Here is a 17409-nt window from a genome sequence, read left to right as displayed (position 1 = left end):
TCTTTTCCCCACATGTTGTTTAAACGTATTTCAAGATTGTCATCTTGTGATTAGAGTAATAATTTTATCAACTGCAGTTAAGGTTTCCAAACTCTTTTTCTTGTTTTTACGTTGTGAGAAATAACACTAAGCATATGATTTTAATGAAATCTATACTTTAATTGTTAAGTCTGTTTTTTTTCCATTACTTCTGAAAGCATAGCTTCTGTTTGCTATTTCAGTGCTTTTTGAAAATGAAGTAAAAGAAAGAAAATGAGAACTTCAAAGTATTGTTTTATCTTCCAGACTTTAAAAGGGGTATATGTTTATGTGGCACATTAATGTCTCTGTCAGCTGTAAAATTGATATGTTGTATATTATAACATAGATTGAAACCTTGAAATAAATTTCAAGGAAAACCTAAACTTTGGATTCTTTACAGAATGAAATTCTTCCCCCTGCCTTTCAAGGTGCTGTGTGCACATGCTTATGGGTGTGTGTGTGTGTGTGTGTGTGTGTGTGTGTGTAATTTGTATGCAGGATGGGGAGGGTTAGCAAATAAAAGTCTCATATAAAAGGCTTTTTTGTGGAGGGAGAGCAGAGAAAGGTTTATTACAGGGCCACACAAGAAGGACAGGTGCCTTGTGCTCAGAAAACCCAAACTCTGATGGGTTTCAGCAAAGTATTTTTAAAGACGGAGGGAGCGGTGTCCCAGGATATGTGATCGGCTTGTGCAGAATTCTCTGATTGGTTGATGGTGATCAATCTAAAAGGCTGTATTAATTAATTATTTGGGTAGGGGAAGAGATTTTTAAAAATGTGAAAAATACTGTGCATCGTTCCTCCTAAAAATTACTAATTTGCTTATAGTGTTTTTATGTGGACCCTTACATGGTTATAAGTTATCAAGTGTGTTAGTTTTATATATATATATGGAGGAAATCTTAATTATTGCCACTTAAAGTATTATTACCAGGAAGTTATAAATGTAGCAAAATATTTTATAGTGTGCTCAAGAGATCCTTGCTGTGAATATTAAAAAAGACTTTGCTTTCAGGTCTTTGTCTGAAGCTATGTCAGTGGAAAAAATTGCCGCAATCAAAGCCAAAATTATGGCTAAGAAAAGATCTACCATTAAGACTGACTTAGATGATGATATAACTGCCTTAAAACAGAGGAGTTTTGTGGATGCTGAGGTAGATGTGACCCGAGATATTGTCAGCAGAGAAAGAGTGTGGCGGACGCGAACAACTATTTTACAGAGCACAGGAAAGGTAATTATATTCCACTTCTTGTTTGTTAGTGTCTGTGTGTGTTTCAACTACGGTTGATTTTAAAGTTGGTTAAAATTTCCTGTGAGGAGGAAGTTTTTTGTATCTAAGAGAGCAGTAATCATTTAGCTTTCTAACTGATCTGTTTACCATTCCATGCTAGTGTATGATTGGTGGTTGGTCACCAGAGAAGCTGATGAAAAAATCTGAGTCAAAGTGCGAGTCCCTTTCTTTGCGCTTTGTTTGTAAATCCAGAGATTTACAGTTTTCTTATTGGTGAGATTTTTTGCTTAAACCCAATGAACAGGGAATCTTGATGGTAAGCTCTCTGGTCATTAATACCAATATTGATTTTTTTTCCTCACAAAGTAGAGAACTAATGAAAATGGCCCAACAAACATTAATTTGTTTGTGTATTTGATACAGTCTCTTCTGTTGGGTGGTTGTGGCAATGTTTGCTGGTTCCTCATTAATGGAGTTGTTTTGTTTTTTGGCTGCAGGTGGTGGGTTTTCTTCATTTCCTTTCCCCTTTTTTGCTGCCTCCTTCTCTCTCCTGTCGTCTTCTCTCGTTTCCTATTCATGATTATAAATAACTGCATTAAAAAACATCCTTGTACATACACCTTCATGCATTTATGACTACATAGCAGAGGCATTAATGCCTAGAAGCCAGTTGCTGGTTAAAGGAGAAGGTACTTTAAATTTTGAAAGATAAGAAGTTGAAAGATACTGGATATTCAGTGTCTTAATAGATCTCCAAAGAGGTTGAATCAATTCTGTTTCACTTACCTATTTTTACCTCTCTTTTTCTCCCACACATCTGAATTTTCTCTTAAATGTTAATTCTTCACTGAGACACAGTTCACAGTGATGATTTGGTAAGAAGATTTTTTAGAAATTGTGAGATTATTGATGAAAGTGAACTTCTTCATTGGTCTAGGCAGACTCATTTTGTTTGCACATTTTTTGGATTCTGGCCCTAAGTTCACTGTGCCATTTTAGTAGAATAGCTACTAGAAGGAATATATGAAGGGAAGAATTTTTTTCTCTTGTACTTTGACTTGTTTCGTAGAGCAGTCGATGTCAAGATTAAGAATCATTCTCCAGAGCTTAGAATTATGAAGAAATCTGAAAACACGAGTAAATCCTAAGTTTGTATTTAAGTGATCTGTTGATGAAAGAAAGTGAAAGTCACTCAGTCATGTCCAACTCTGCGACCCCATGGACTGTATAGTCCATGGAATTCTCCAGGCCAGAATACTGGAGTGGGTAGCCTTTCCCTTCTCCAGCAGATCTTCCCAACCCAGGAATCAAACCCAGGGTCTCCTGCACTGCAGGCGGATTCTTTACCACCTGAGCTATGAGGGAGCCATCGTAGACAGATCTGTTGATACTCATTTTTAATGCCTAGGGTGGCTAATAGTTAAGTATTATTACTTACATTCTACCAGTATTCATTGTGATTTTTGAAATGAATAACTTCTTTGAGCTCTAGGTGGCAGGATTGTACCACTATTTCAAAACTAAGTGTTGTAGTTGAGTTTAGCATTGTTGGCACCAATGTGTAATTTAAAAATAAGTTAGTATTAGAAGAACTGTTTTGTAGCTAGGTTTGCTTCTGTGAGTATTAACATTTTTAAAAATCAAAATGATGATTTTGACTGGTAGGTAGTCCCTCTGTATACTGTTTTCATCTGACAAACTCTTAAAAAAAAAAAAAAAACTTTTAGGTGCTTATTGCCCTGAATGGCCCTATGATTTTAAGCAGATCTTCATTATTACCACCGATCAGGGTTTTCTTATTAGCTGAGTTTCTTGAGCAAAAGTTATTTTTTCAAAATTCCATTGCAAGCACGTCACAAAAAAGCAGTCTAATTTTATGATACTGTTTAAGATATACTTTTAAATTTATACACACTAATATATAGTCATTATTGAAAAATTGATAAAAGAGATCACTAAAAGGAAGGTATAATAATCACTTGTAATTCTACCACATAAAATTAGTAACATTTTAATTTTTTTCTAGAGTTTTAAAATAGTGAGATTTGCTTTTCGTGTTCTCAGCTATTTTCTTAATAAGATTAAGACTTTATTTGCATTTGTCACTGTGTTGACCTTTGCATTTCTGGTGCAAAAGCAGTGGTTAGTTAACTGCTGGTATCTTGATGTGAATTAAAGCATTGGCACCAGTCTTTGCTAGTGGCCATTTTGTTCTTCACTGCTAATGATGTCCTTGATGAAATTCAAAAATTCACTAATTTTATTAAATCTTAACCTTTAGGTATATTCTTACCAGTATTTTCTGTGATGAAATCAGAACATGCAAAGCACTTCTGCATACCAAAATATGATGATTATCTCCATGAAAAGCACCTGTGCATTTGGCATTTTTTGGAAAATGAGGGAGGAAAGGCTGTTGGTTCAAAATATGAAATTGACAGTATTTTTTTGTCAGTTAAAAGAAAGTTAGAATTTGGGAGGTTCCTTTTTGCTACTGAGGCCATAGCAGTTTCCTAAATTTAACATAGTGTCACACTTGCTTGTCATTAACATTTTGTACATTTTGGAAAATAGTTTTTCATGAAAACAAGTTATTTTTACTTAGAGTACCTTTTCCTCTCATTTTTGAAGGAATTACTATTTTAAAAATAGTTCAAATCTCTAATTTGATAAATATTATAACCTATATAAACAAAGTCTCTTTGGGGTGTGCCATAATTTTTAAGAGTAAGTGGTTGTGAGATGTATGTTTGTTGTCCTAAAGAATTATAGGAGCTAGTAAGTACTGTTCCTGTGGCAGTGGTTAACATTATGTTTCAGGCTGTCTCTCCTCTCCTATCCATGTTTATTTGTGTAACGTTTATGTGACATCGTCCAGCAGGCACATGGGGGCACTGACTGGGGGTGCCTTGGTCCTGGTTTTCACAAAGGTTATATTCTTCAACAGGAGACAGAATGTTGCTTAAAATGATAAGTGATTAACAGGCAGAGTTAGAAGAGCCCCAAGGGAACTGAGGGGGATAGTCTCAGGTGAAAGAATATTTCATGAAGGAGTGGTCAGATTTGTCAGCTTTGTTCAATGTTGCTAAGGTTGTTCATGTAAAAGTTGTTATGTTTTTAAAAATCTTTCCAACTCACACAGCTTTGAAAAGTGCCTGTTGACTCCTAACAGTATCTTGAACTTTTCAACCTATGAAGTGTAGCAGTCTGAAATTAGCATTGGAGTTCATCAAGAAGAAACTTTAATAGTTGATTTCTTTCAGAAGAATTCATTTCTTCTACAACTAAGAAGCCCCCTTGACAACAAATCTGCTGTACTTTTGTTTTTAAATGTTACCTTGTTTGCGGCTTACATTTTTTGAATAAATGGAGAATATCAATGAATTTATAGCCAGCTGTGTACTTTAGGTAAAATGAAAATAAGTGAATAACATTGGGTTTATAATAACTGGTCTTTGGATGAATTTCCTAGTAGTAGTTGATTTTTACTTTCGTGTGTAGTAATCATGCCTCATTATGATGTAGTAAGGGAAGAATTAATAGAGAAAACTGAATCTGAAATTGTTTATTGAGTATTTAATTTTAAGTGGACTCAATAATTGAAATCCATTTCTGTTTCAGAATTTTTCCAAGAATATTTTTGCAATTCTTCAGTCAGTAAAGGCCAGAGAAGAAGGGCGTGCACCTGAACAGCGACCGGCCCCAAATGCAGCGCCTGTTGTAAGAACATTTTGTTGCTTCTATAGTTGTTTTATTAAAAGTGATTATTTGGTGTTATAATATTGAAAACATCTTTAAGTATTTATCTACTTATTTATTTTAGAATTGAGACATACAAAATTATATTTTTTCAGGTATACAGCACAGTGATTTGACATTTATATATATTGCAAATTGATCAGAACCAGAAGTCTAGTAGCCATCTGTTACCATACAGAGTTATTGCAATATTATTTATTGACTGTATTCCCCATGCTGCATATTGCATCCTTGTGACTTAATTATTTTATAATTGGAAGTTTGTACCTCCTAATCCCTTTTATTTGTTTTGTTCCAACTCCTCCCAACCCTTGTAATGACCGCACATTTGTTCTACATCTTTCTGTGAGTGTGTTTCTGTTTTGTTTGGTTTGTTGATTTGTTTTCTTTTTTTAGATTCCACATATAAATGAAATCTATGAAGCCAGTTTCATAAGATTCAGCAAAGGAAAAATAACATGCAAATAAAACCTTTTTCATTTTATAATTTCTAAAAGTATGTCAAAATTTGGTAGAGTACTAATACAGTCTTTGCAAGAGTAAGTAGGTTTATTTGTTCATGAAATTCTTGGTGTTTAACCTTTTCGAGGTAGTGAATTTTTGCTAGTATTTAGATAAACACGTCAGGTGACTTGCTGGCCAGGTATTTTTTTTTTAATTGGAGGATAATTGCTTTACAGTTTTGTGGTTTTTGCCACATATCGGCATGAGTCAACCACAGGTGCACATTTTTAAGTGCCTCTTATTGTCAGGCAGTGTGCCGACAGAGATACAGGATGTGTAAGAGTGAAAAGCTTCCTTTGCACTTAGAGTCTAGTGGGACATACAGATAAATAAAAAAGGCAGTGATAGGTGCTGTTATGCAAAACAGTGTTTATAATTATGAATTGGTGGACTTGTTGAATAGCAATTGGTAGGAAGCTTACATCAACTCCTAAAACAGTTCAACTGTTACCTTTGTGACTGAATATTCTCTGTATTCTCATAATCATTAAACTACTTGAAAATTTTAATGTTTGGCATTTGACTGTGGAAGTATATACCTAGTGACACTCTTGAATGAATATGTTTGATTTGGAGTAATAATTGTGGTAGCATCCTATTGTAACAAAATGAAGAATATTTCAGTCTTTACAAATAACATGAATTTCCCAAGCAATTTTGGGAATATTCTTTAAATATACTTTTTTAGTTTATCATAGACTTTCAGAAAGTATTTGTGAATTAATTACATGTTAGATTGGCAAGTTAGATTGGCTAGTGTTTTAAGAAAACAGCTTTGTTAACTTCAGCTTTGCACTGTACTTTGATAAATGGGTTTATTGTCATTATTTTATTTATTTAATATAAGGATTAATAATCTGGGGAATAATTCAGTTAAAAGACTCCAACATGCCAGTTGAATATACGGTTTGAATTAAAAGTTTATTTTTTGGGTTAAAGAAAAATAATTCATGATTGGAGTGAGTTTATTTTTAAAGAAATTTAATCATAATGAAATTATTAAGTGTACCCATGTTATTTCTGCAGTTTCTGAGAATTTTGTTTTTTGCCTTGATGCACATTTACTTGGTGGTCTTTACCTCCTTCCTAGTTGGGTTGGTGTTCTAGCAGTAAACAGTATCTTGAAAATCAGCTTCAGATGATTCCCCAGTTTTGTCTACTCCTTGTTTTGGTCTTATTGGCCAAAATATTAAGAGGAAAGCTTAGAAAACAATAGCTTTATTGTGATTTTTATTATAAGTATTAAGTAACAGTTTAGACAATATTGACATATAACTTAACGATGTTTTTCTGCAGGATCCCACATTGCGTACCAAACAGCCTATCCCGGCTGCTTACAACAGATATGACCAGGAAAGATTCAAAGGAAAAGAAGGCGAGTTACTTGATCTTTCTCTTCCCCTTGCTGTGGTTGTGCTGAACCCGAGAGGCAGCGCGACTTCATGTGGGAGCAGGAGTTGGCACACGTCTGCAGGCCAAGTCTGTGACTACATGTTTTTCTGAATTACGTTTGTTGGAAAACAGCCACGCTCATTCATTTTTGTTTACCCCGTGTCTCTAGCACTGTGACAGCAGGGTTGAATTGCGACAGAGATCATGTGGCCCACAAAGCCTGAAAATACTGTCTGGCATTTTACAGAAAAGTTTTGATGTTACTTTAACAGTAGTCTGTCTCAGTTTCCTTCTGTGTGTCATTACGATACCAATAGTATTTAGTAGTAGTCCCTATCTCTTTGGGTTATTGTGGGGATTAAACTAGTTAATAAAGTCCCCAGAATAGTGACTGGTGTATATAATAAGCTACCTATAAATAATTGCTATTGTTAGCCTTAATTCTATTTCTCAGAAGTTTATTTTAGGGTAGAAACTCTACATATCAAATCATATTTCCCCAGTTATAAAGGTGTGCATTGAGGACTTGGGTGCATAGACTGGAGTAACCACTTGAGGACTGGCTTTGTGATGGCTCCATGGCTCATTCAGCAGTGAGCCGTTGCCATATCAGCAAGGCGCTTAGTGAGGGTGGGACTAATGTCAGTGTAACTTTTCTTGGGCTCTTCATTTATCTCATTCATGAAAAAATGAGAGAGAAGCAATTGTAAAAGGGTAGCATTTATGATTTCTTTCCTGCATAATCTGAAATCCCCGTAAGTTTATTAAAGAGTTTGTTGCCTTGATGCAGTGAATTTTGTGTGCTTGTTTCATTGGCTGGATAAAGGTATGTACTGAACATATGGCATGGAAAGATGGTAGTTCATCCTTTTATCCAATTTTTCTCTTGGAATGACTTTTGTCAAGTAGGGGTTGGCAGGTTACAGCCCATAGACCAAATCTGAATCTCCTGGGGTAGAATCAGGCTGTACTCATTTGATTACTTACGTTGTTCATCCTGCCTTTGCACTCCAACTGCAGAATTCAGGAGTTGTGACAGACTGTATGGTTTGCAGTGTGTGAAATATTTACCTCTTTGACCTGTTACAGAAAGGTAAACTGAGACTCTGTCCTGGAGTGCCTGTCGATATTTAGTGTTGCTTTTCTACGAATTACAAAACGTGTACTGGTGATTGTTACTTTGGAACACAGATCTTTATGGTAAAGAGTTCATATTAGGACTAAATAACTTGGGGATTATAAAATATTTTATTCAGTTTAGCTTTTTGTATTTCCGACCAGCTATATGACTTGAACACAGTTGTAGAGACAATCCTAACCAGCTTCTGTACTTTGGGCCCATTGGTGTGTATTGTTTGCATCTTTGAGCTGGTATTCCTTTGAAAGTTTCCATCTTCACAAGTATGTAATTTAACTGTATGTCTAGTAGATTCAAGGCTTTGTTATTCTGTTGAGCTATCAGATATAATGTAGATTATTACTTTAGATTTGCTATTTATCATAAAATATATAAAATCTAATGGTAATCTCACTTTCTTTATAGAAACGGAAGGTTTCAAAATTGACACTATGGGCACCTACCATGGGATGACTCTCAAGTCTGTGACGGTAAGTCACTCTGACTGCAGAGGTTCTTTTATTCCAGTCATATTATGTGAGTAGCAGATGTTGAAGGAAATCTGTGTTCTCTGGTAGTTTCTATTTCAGACATTTATCTTTCATGACCAGTTGTGCTGACAGAGCTGAGGGGTATTGTTTGATTCATGGGTGTCTTTTTTATTTTTTAAGCTGAGTATGTTTAAATGAAAGTTGTTTCGATTAACTTGCAAGTAGATTGGATGCTACCTGGTTGGAGATTTTAAAGTTAGTGATGAGATACGAGGTTCCATTTGGAAGAGTTCTTTGCCATAATATCTCATGTCCTGAAAAGACAGATTGTAGTAGTTCATGTCATGCTACAAATTGCATACTTGACACAACCGAGAATGCTTAATGCCTGTGATTGTAAGCCTTTGGCTCAGTTTTAGCAAACTTGTCTTTTTTATTTTTTAACCTCCTAAAGATTATTATTTCTAGATGATCTGACCAAGCCCTATTTTTTTTTTTAGAAAAAATAAGTTTCAGTTGTACAGCGTTGTAATTTAACATCTGTGTACGCTACTGAGCGATCGCCACAAGTCTAATTATCATGCAGCTGATCCCCTCACCCATGTGTCTCACCTCCCAACTACCTGTATTTCTGGTAACCACTTATGGTTAATGCAGTCATCTTTGTATCAGTGAGTTGTTCTTGAGTGTTCCCATTTGTTTTGTCATTGTTTTTTTTTGGTTTCTGCGTATGAATGAAATCACATGGTATTTGTCTTTATCTCTGTTTTGCTAATACACTTATTTTTAAACTGTCATCAGATTTGATTTTATATTATTAAAACTGTATGAGGATTCCTTATTCATTCAACAAGTGCTTATTGAGTACTTGTGTCAGGCATTGTTCTGGTTGCTAGGGTTGTTGCTGTGAATAAACCGATAGGACTCTTTAGACAGAGGAGTCAGAGAAGCCTCTCTGAGAAGGTGACAGCTGAGGAGAGACTTGGTGAAGAGCATTGTGTGAAAGACGTGCGGGGGTCAGGACTGAGGCCCCATACGCCGCAGTGTGCGGGCCAGGTCACCGGAGTAGAGTGGGTGAGGGGAACATGATAAAAGACTAGGTAAGCCATTTTATCAGATCTGCTTGGTTCTTCCTGACTTCAAAAGGTAACTCACAGCTGTAAGATTTAACTTAAATTCTTAAAGATTTATTTATTGACATTTATTTGGGGGCAGAACTTGCCTATTGGCCATTCTCCAAGTGAACTATAGAACTGATGCTGTTACATAGCCATCAAAGTAAGGTTTTTGTGGTTATTTTTGTCACTGTTGGTTTTACTTTTGTCTCATCTGAAATGCTGTGAAATAGATTTCATAATTGAACTTCTATGCGAGTAGTAAAATCTGTGATAGTTTTTAATAGATGCTTTTTACAGAACCGTTTTTCTAAAATCCAAGACAGCTTCTTAATTAAACAGGGTGAGAATGATGAGGCTGTACTTCCTTATCAGAGTCTTTGTTCCTAAATATACTTGTAAGAGGCAAATTTAAACAGTTCTATGGTGTATGATTTTACAGGACTAATCACAGAAACACATTGTGTAGGAATGCAGCAGAAAGACTAAACATGGTTAAATTGCTAGTACTTTTAATGTTTTAATGCCTGGTTTGAATCTCTGTCCTGCTTATGACCTGATTCATTTTAGCATTGTTAGAGAATAATACACTGAGAACTTTGAATCTAAAAGCTTTGAAATTTTAGTTGAACCTCTAACTCATCCTTTCAGTGTAATTTTTTTTCTCCTTTTTTTTTTAAAAAATTATTACCTGTTTGTGAGCTTGTGAGTTTCACCAGCTTTCTACCTTATTCTCCAATTAAGAAAGTTTCTCCTGTGAGATCCAGGCAAATGTACAAAGCTATTAAGAGTATGTTAAAGGCTTTGTTTTACAGATATGACTTCTTTACTAATTTATGTGCAGCTTATTTTTGCTACCCTTGTTCTTCAGGGTTTTGAAATGCCTTGTTGATATACATAGTTATTAAGGTTAGTTTCAGTCTTCATTAGGATTGATCTACATACCTTTTAAGTTCAAGACACTAGAGTTCTCTTCGATTTTAGACTAAACTAGTAAGTTGATTTATGCAGACTAGAAAATTTTTGTACAAATGAGTTCTCTACATGTATTATACAGAAGGAATATGTGGGGTGTTTTTTTTTTCTGCATCTTTTTTGGATACCCTGTGATACTTGAAGGATCTTAATTCCCTGACTAGGGATTGAACTCACGCTGCCAGAAGTAGAAGCATGGAGCCCTAATCACTGGACCACTGGGGAATTTCCAAGGATATGTGTTTTGATAATACTTCGTAAGAATCATAATTGAAGTCTATAGAAGTAAAGGCCCAGGCAGTGTATTTTGTAACGTTTCATGAAGATGATGATTTAAGTTTATTATAGAAACAGAAGCCCAGGCATCTTTAAAGTCACAAGTTTGTGTAGTTGGGCCTCTGGTTAGCTTTTGAATCATGCCAAGAAATGCAGGGGCACAGGACCTTTATGTTGAAGAATAGCTGGGGGCTTTCCTGGTTGACAGACTTCCCTCCACATGTGTCACTTGGGTTCTCTAATGTTCAAGAAATACTGGATTAAACATATTTTGTGGTACAGGAATGTCGTCATTTTAAAATTTTAAATATCTTAACTGAAAGAGTGTGGACTCTTTCCCGGGCTTGTTTACCCCCCAGGTTGGCCCCTTTCTCCCTCCTGTTGAAAACATTGCAGAGAACCAGAGTTGCATGGAATCAGTTTAATTGACGTGATCTTAGGAGTCATGGTTTGGGAGTAGGAACCGTTCGCTATGGAGGACATCAGAGTATATTTTCATGAATTTCTTTAATGAAAGGGGCCTTTTTAGACTAAAAAAATGCCACTAGAAAATGCTTTTCATTGTATAGTAAATAAGAGCTGGTGATGAACCTTTTTTTGTTGGGTGGTAGCAAACCTATGGTTCCACTGGAGAGGGAATGAGAAGATGTGGCAATCCTTCATCACGAACCGCTTTATTTTAACCTCCCAGTCTGGCTTGTTTATGTGAAAGGGCCACATATTCTAGCTCCTGTTCTTACTGAATATCATTGACTCCTTTTGCTGTTTTATTTTTGAGGAAACCTTTTGCACTCTGAAATCATACAAATGAAAAGCTTTCATTTGTTATTTGAAGGCCACTCCAACACTCATCATAGTTCTTATGATCTCTTTTTTTGGGAAACCATTTTCCTGATCGTAAACTGGGGTGGGTTTCCCATATCTGTGCGAGAGGTCTAATAATAGCACCATCAATTTTCACTTTTCAGAAGGATCCAGAATCTCAATTTTCACAAAGTTACATTGTCAGTTACATTTGCTCATCTGGGCTCGAATTGTACCAAATAGTACCGGGGCTACTGTGGAGGTGGGTCCGGAGCCCAGGCCAGTGGGAGATGGGGATAGCTGATCAAGACTTGTTACGTGAGACTCGCCTCCCTCTACTTTCCCTTCAGCAGATGTTTGCTGGGTGCTTGTGTGCTAGGCTAGGCTCACAGCACTGGTGTGCACAACCAGACGTGCACGTGGACTCTTTTTAAGTGGACTGTTGGAGAGGCACATGGCTCTCGTGCAATTATGACTGTGCCAGGTGTGTGCAAATCCATTGTGCCATAAAACCTAAAATTGGTATTCTATGGGAGTCAGTACACTTCACTGAGGGGGTAGCTCTTGAAGTAAGGTCCAGAGTTTGAGTAGGAGCTGACATAAATATTGCAGAAGAGCACATTTTTACAGCGAGGGATCAGAAGGCAGGGAGGAGCAATGCCCGGGGGGAAGGATGTGTCACTTTGAAAGATTGGAAAGAAGATGGGTTACTCTGTGTGTTTGAAGGGTGCCTCTGGGAAAGGAACTTTCCAGAGCTAGGTGCAGCTTGCCTGTCTGTGCTTGCCTGGGCCTCTTGATGCATTTCTGGGGTCCTTCACTGTGGCCCCACATAAATTTTATTTTATTCACCAACACTTTAAAGATCGGAGTCTGTGACATAAACAGTTTGCATTTCCAGCCCCTTGAGAAGCCTCTGGGCCCACAGTCCAGCATGACAGCCCCATGTCCACCTGAGCAGTTTACTTTCTCTACCTGCTACGAGTTCTCCGGGTTGCTCCAAGCCTCACTACTCTGGTCTTTTATGTCACCTTCTTCACTTCTGTACACCGCTTAGATTCTATTGGCCTTTAAGTTTGAAATCCCTGCTCTAAATAAAGGCAGTGCTGGCTTGCTAAAAAGAAGTCAGTCAGTTGGAAACACAAATTTAAAGCTTTGAAGTCAGTCCTGGCTTTGAATCTCAGCTCTTCCATTCATTCTGCCACTAATTAAGTTGAGATGGTTATGTAACCTTTTTGCCAGAGGTTTTGTTTTTATAATAAGGATAGAATTTACTTCATAGTATTATTAATGAGTGAGTAAAGTGCCTGGCACAGAAAGGACTCAGTAGATAAATGATGGCTACTTTTATTATGAGTTTATAGTTTTATGTATAATCTCAGTTTGTTGTATGTGAAAATGTAGGCAACTCTACTTCCAGTGATGAACTTGATATTACATGTCTAATGATACAATTTTCATTCAAAGCTATGAAGACTGGTTTATTTAAATATTATGAGAACCCTTTTCTTCTCCAGTAACTAGAATGTGTTTTACTGTAGCCTTGTGTTTTTATAAGCTCTTTATTCTTTGAGATAAAATCACTACAAAGATGTTATCATATTGAGGGTGTGACAGCTTAGCTAGTTAGGCTTTTCCGTATACCTGCTAGGGCTCATATATATAAAGAGGCTTAATTACTTAAACTATTTATTTTGATCCAAAAAGTATGTAAAGTATTGAGATTTTAATGTATGGTCACATAATTGTAAGTAAGAATATTACTTTTATAATTTTCTGCATTCTATATTTAGATTGGCATGTTTTTGCTTGAGAACATTACACTTGAAATAATTTTCAGAACTTGCTGACTCTCTTGATGTTTTGGGGAATGGGAGGGGCACTCTGTCCTTTGTCAGCCTGAGCAACATAAAGGTGTACCCCTGAACAAAACAGAGCATTGTATGTTTTCTGTCAGTCACTCATTATATGTCTTAAGCTTTTGAAAGTCAATTGTATATCTTTCCCTGTTACATGAAGTAAATACTTAACTTTTAACATATTAATATTTTGTGCATAGTTTATTTTTTATTATATCTGCATTTTCATAGACTTTTCTAAGATTTCACCATTAAATTGAATGTTTTCTTTGTATTCTTAGCTTCACTTGGATCCCTCTTACAGTAGTTCTCCCCAGGTGATTTTTCCATACTGGTTTTTAAAAATTCTTTTATAATGTGCTTATTGTAGATTTGGGGCATACTGTTGATATGAGGGAGACTGAGGAGAGCACCTATTTTGATTTCTTTGCCTCTTTGTTGCAACAGATTAGGTATTGATTTTTTCATCTGAAAAATGGGACTATGATAACCTCCTTTGAGGTCTTCAGGGTTTTAAATGTGCACAGATGTACCTAGTTTAGCATTGTTCTTTCAGTGCTGTTGGTAGCACTGAATTAATTGTAGTTATTGCAGGAATATTTATATTATAGGTATTTTATAAACTTTCTACACAAATAATACAGTGCCCCCAACTCTCTTTTTTAAAATAGTTGGGCGGTACGTAGAGTGAACACTTCTTTGGGTGGGTATTCATCTCCTAACACTGATATCTTCTTAAAGGTATTAAAATCTCATTTTACCTTAATAGTTTGTTAACAGAATTGGCATTTTGATGCTGATATACTCAGAAAAAACAAATAATAGTACAGATCATGTCAATAAGTGTCAGGGAATTTTAATGCTTATAAAGTAAAACATATTGCTCTTCTATACTGTTGCTTTCAGTTTATGTATCTTGTTAAGATTATTGAAAATCCATTACACAGTGGATAGTACTTTCAGTGTAAGCCTAGATGGTTAAATGCTATTAATGTAGCTTTTCATTTCATTAAAGAGTAGTTATCAGTTTATCCACAGTATCTTAAAATTTTAACATTGTCTGTAACATACCTTTTAAATTTATTCTACCAATGACCGTATAGTTAACACTGTGGTCACACAGCTCCTGAGACCTATTTTGAAAGAAGCACAGACAGAGTTTTTTCTTTTGTGCATGTATGAGTCATAAGTAACTGTAGCATTTTTACTAACAAAATGACATATTTCCAAACTGGTACTGTTTTCTTCTGTTCTCACAATAAACACTATTAAAACACCCTGAAACAGAGCGATCTTAACACTATTATTAAAAATTCTACGACAATTATCTAAATTAATTCTAGCACATATGTCAAGAATAACTTTGTCTATATTCTTCTACCTGGTGGCTCAGACGGTAAAGCGTCTGTCTACAATGTGAACATACTACAGTATAGTCTTTTATTCAAATTTCTATTTACCTTCATCACAGCAACTTTAATATATTCAGTTTTAACAGAATTACTGTCAATATTGAGCGTATTTCACCACTTCTACATCCTAACTTCTGAGTGTAGTTTTAGACTGCCTGTTACTGTTCTTTAACTCAGACATGATTTTATTTTACATATTTTTCTTCATTACTTTGAGGGGAAAAGATTATATTCAATATATAATTTCATGACATGATTTGAATCAGTTCATTCATATGAAAAACACATGGTATATTGATAACTAGTAATTACTAATAACTAGTGAAGTCACTCAGTCATGTCCGACTCTTTCCGACCCCATGAACTGTAGCCTACCAGGCTTCTCTGTCCATGGGATTCTCTAGGCAAGAATACTGGAGTGGGTTACCGTTTCCTTCTCCAAGGGATCTTCCTGACCCAGGGATCGAACCCAAGTCTCCTGTATTGGAGGCAGACGCTTTAACCTGTGAGCAACTTCACTTTCACTAATAACTAGTAATCGGGCATTTAGATATTCTCTTGATGGGTACTTTTCTGTTAGGCTATTGTTGGCTGAGTTTTTGTTTGCTGTATCAATTTCTAGGTCTTCATAAATTGATTTAAATCTTCAGTGAATTTCCAATCTTTTATATAAATCCTACATTCAAGTTTTATTTTCCTAGTGTCTTAGTATTTTTCTCTTAAAACTCATTGGATTGTTAATTCATCCCTCACTATCCCCTCTGTCCTACACTCTGACAACCTCATTTGGTCTTTAATTCTAAGTTTTGGTTTCTTTTCCAGGTCATTTTCTTGATGGATATTTCTTTTAGTGTTGTTCTTCTTGTCTTTCCTGCTTCTCATGTTCCTCTGTGAGTGACTGTTCCCATGTTTATTTTAAATACCTGTTTTTAAAAAACTTAGTCTGGACAAATCTTACTGTTCAGAACTAAGGTTTTTAGCTGAAATTTCAGAATGGTGCTTTACTGTGAATAAGTTGAAGATATACACATATGAAATGCTAAGGAATTAAATATTTTAACTTTTTTTTTAGTTTTGTTTTAATTGGAGACAAACTGTAGAACTCAAGTAGTTGTCTTGCTGTTGAAGTCATATTTTATGTTGTCATTGAAAAAGCATTTGTTCTTAACATTTAGGTTTGTGCAGAAGTGTATAAGACCAAACACAAAATTATTTTGAAATCAAGTCAGTGTAACATTTTTTACAGATTACTAGTTAAGCCAGAAAAGAGTTGGTTTCGGTGTATTATCATCATTTATCAACAGTGAATTCTGGACACTATCACACTAATCATTTACCTCCCCTAATTTTGACATTTTAGATGGTTTGGTCTTCTTTCAGTGTCTGTTTGTCATTTCTCTCTTTCATGTGTGTTGCCATTAATATCCTATAATTCAATTCTGTATTTAATATACCAAGCTTGAGAATTTAAATTAGGCAACTCTTTGACTTTTCAGAAGAATTTTAACTTCAATTATGCCAAAAGATTTTAGTTTTCTTTATAAATCCCCACAGCCCCAAATTCAGCTTCTGATATGACTAGACTATTATAATTAATCCTAAAAGGCAATACAGAATGCTTCGTTATATCCTTAGGAATTGTTGGCTTTTAACATAGAGAGCTACATTTTAATAACCAGTCATTCTGATGGTAAATTTGTGGATACATTATAATTCATCAATAACTTAAGTGTATGTTATTACATCCGCCCCCCTCCCCAAGTAACTTTAACAGGGAAAGTAAATGTTAAAAGCTTAACTATTTAAATACGTTGATTTAGGGAACAGTTTTTCTTTATCTGGATTAAATGTAATAGATACAATCGATTTAATACCTTGTAATAAATTGATTCCAGTTTGGGGGAGATCTGTGACATGCATTTGGAGGCTTTCATGGTGGCTCAGATGGTAGAGTCTGCCTGCAGTGTGGGAGACCCGGGTTCAATCCCTGGGTTGGGAAGATCCTTTGGAGAAGGGAATGGCTGGCTACCCACTCCAGTATTCTTGCCTAGAGAATTCCACGTACAGTGTAGCCTGATGGGCCACATTCCATAGGGTTGCAAATAGTTGGACACGATTGAGCAACTTTATGACACATACTTGACTTATTTATAAACTTCCTGAGTCCTCAGTAGTTTTGAAAAGTTCATATAATATTTTTTTAGAAGCACTCATCATCAGCACAAAGGTCGTAGGATAGTAGATTTTACAAAAACGTGCTTCCCCATGTAACTTCCCCATGTAACACATGGTAGTGTTACACTTATAATTTACATTGGAACCCTGTTTGTAGATTACTGAAGACCAGTCCCTGGTCATACAATCTGGTTGTGAGTACCTGAAGAATTTTCACCACTGTCTTTGTAGTAACAGATCAAAGCATAAATAACTGCTGGGGATGAGCAGCAGTGCAGAA

The 17409-nt window shown here is 35.7% G+C and overlaps 1 protein-coding gene across 1 annotated transcript in view; it reads left to right on the top strand.

The window, feature by feature from the left end:
* Positions 1–17409, top strand: part of CDC73 (cell division cycle 73) — an 89047-nt gene that overhangs the window by 14679 nt on the left and 56959 nt on the right. Inside the window, exons 7-10 of the mRNA XM_069544533.1 lie at positions 1037–1253; positions 4875–4973; positions 6813–6891; positions 8452–8516. Of these exons, the coding sequence (XP_069400634.1) occupies positions 1037–1253; positions 4875–4973; positions 6813–6891; positions 8452–8516 (460 nt within the window). The remainder of the gene's footprint in view (positions 1–1036; positions 1254–4874; positions 4974–6812; positions 6892–8451; positions 8517–17409) is intronic.

The sequence above is a fragment of the Ovis canadensis genome, chromosome 12, assembly GCF_042477335.2.
Source record: "Ovis canadensis isolate MfBH-ARS-UI-01 breed Bighorn chromosome 12, ARS-UI_OviCan_v2, whole genome shotgun sequence".
NCBI classification, from domain to species: Eukaryota; Metazoa; Chordata; class Mammalia; order Artiodactyla; family Bovidae; genus Ovis; species Ovis canadensis.
The sequence above is the reverse complement of the archived record's forward strand: the minus strand, read 5'-3'. Positions and strand labels throughout refer to the sequence as shown.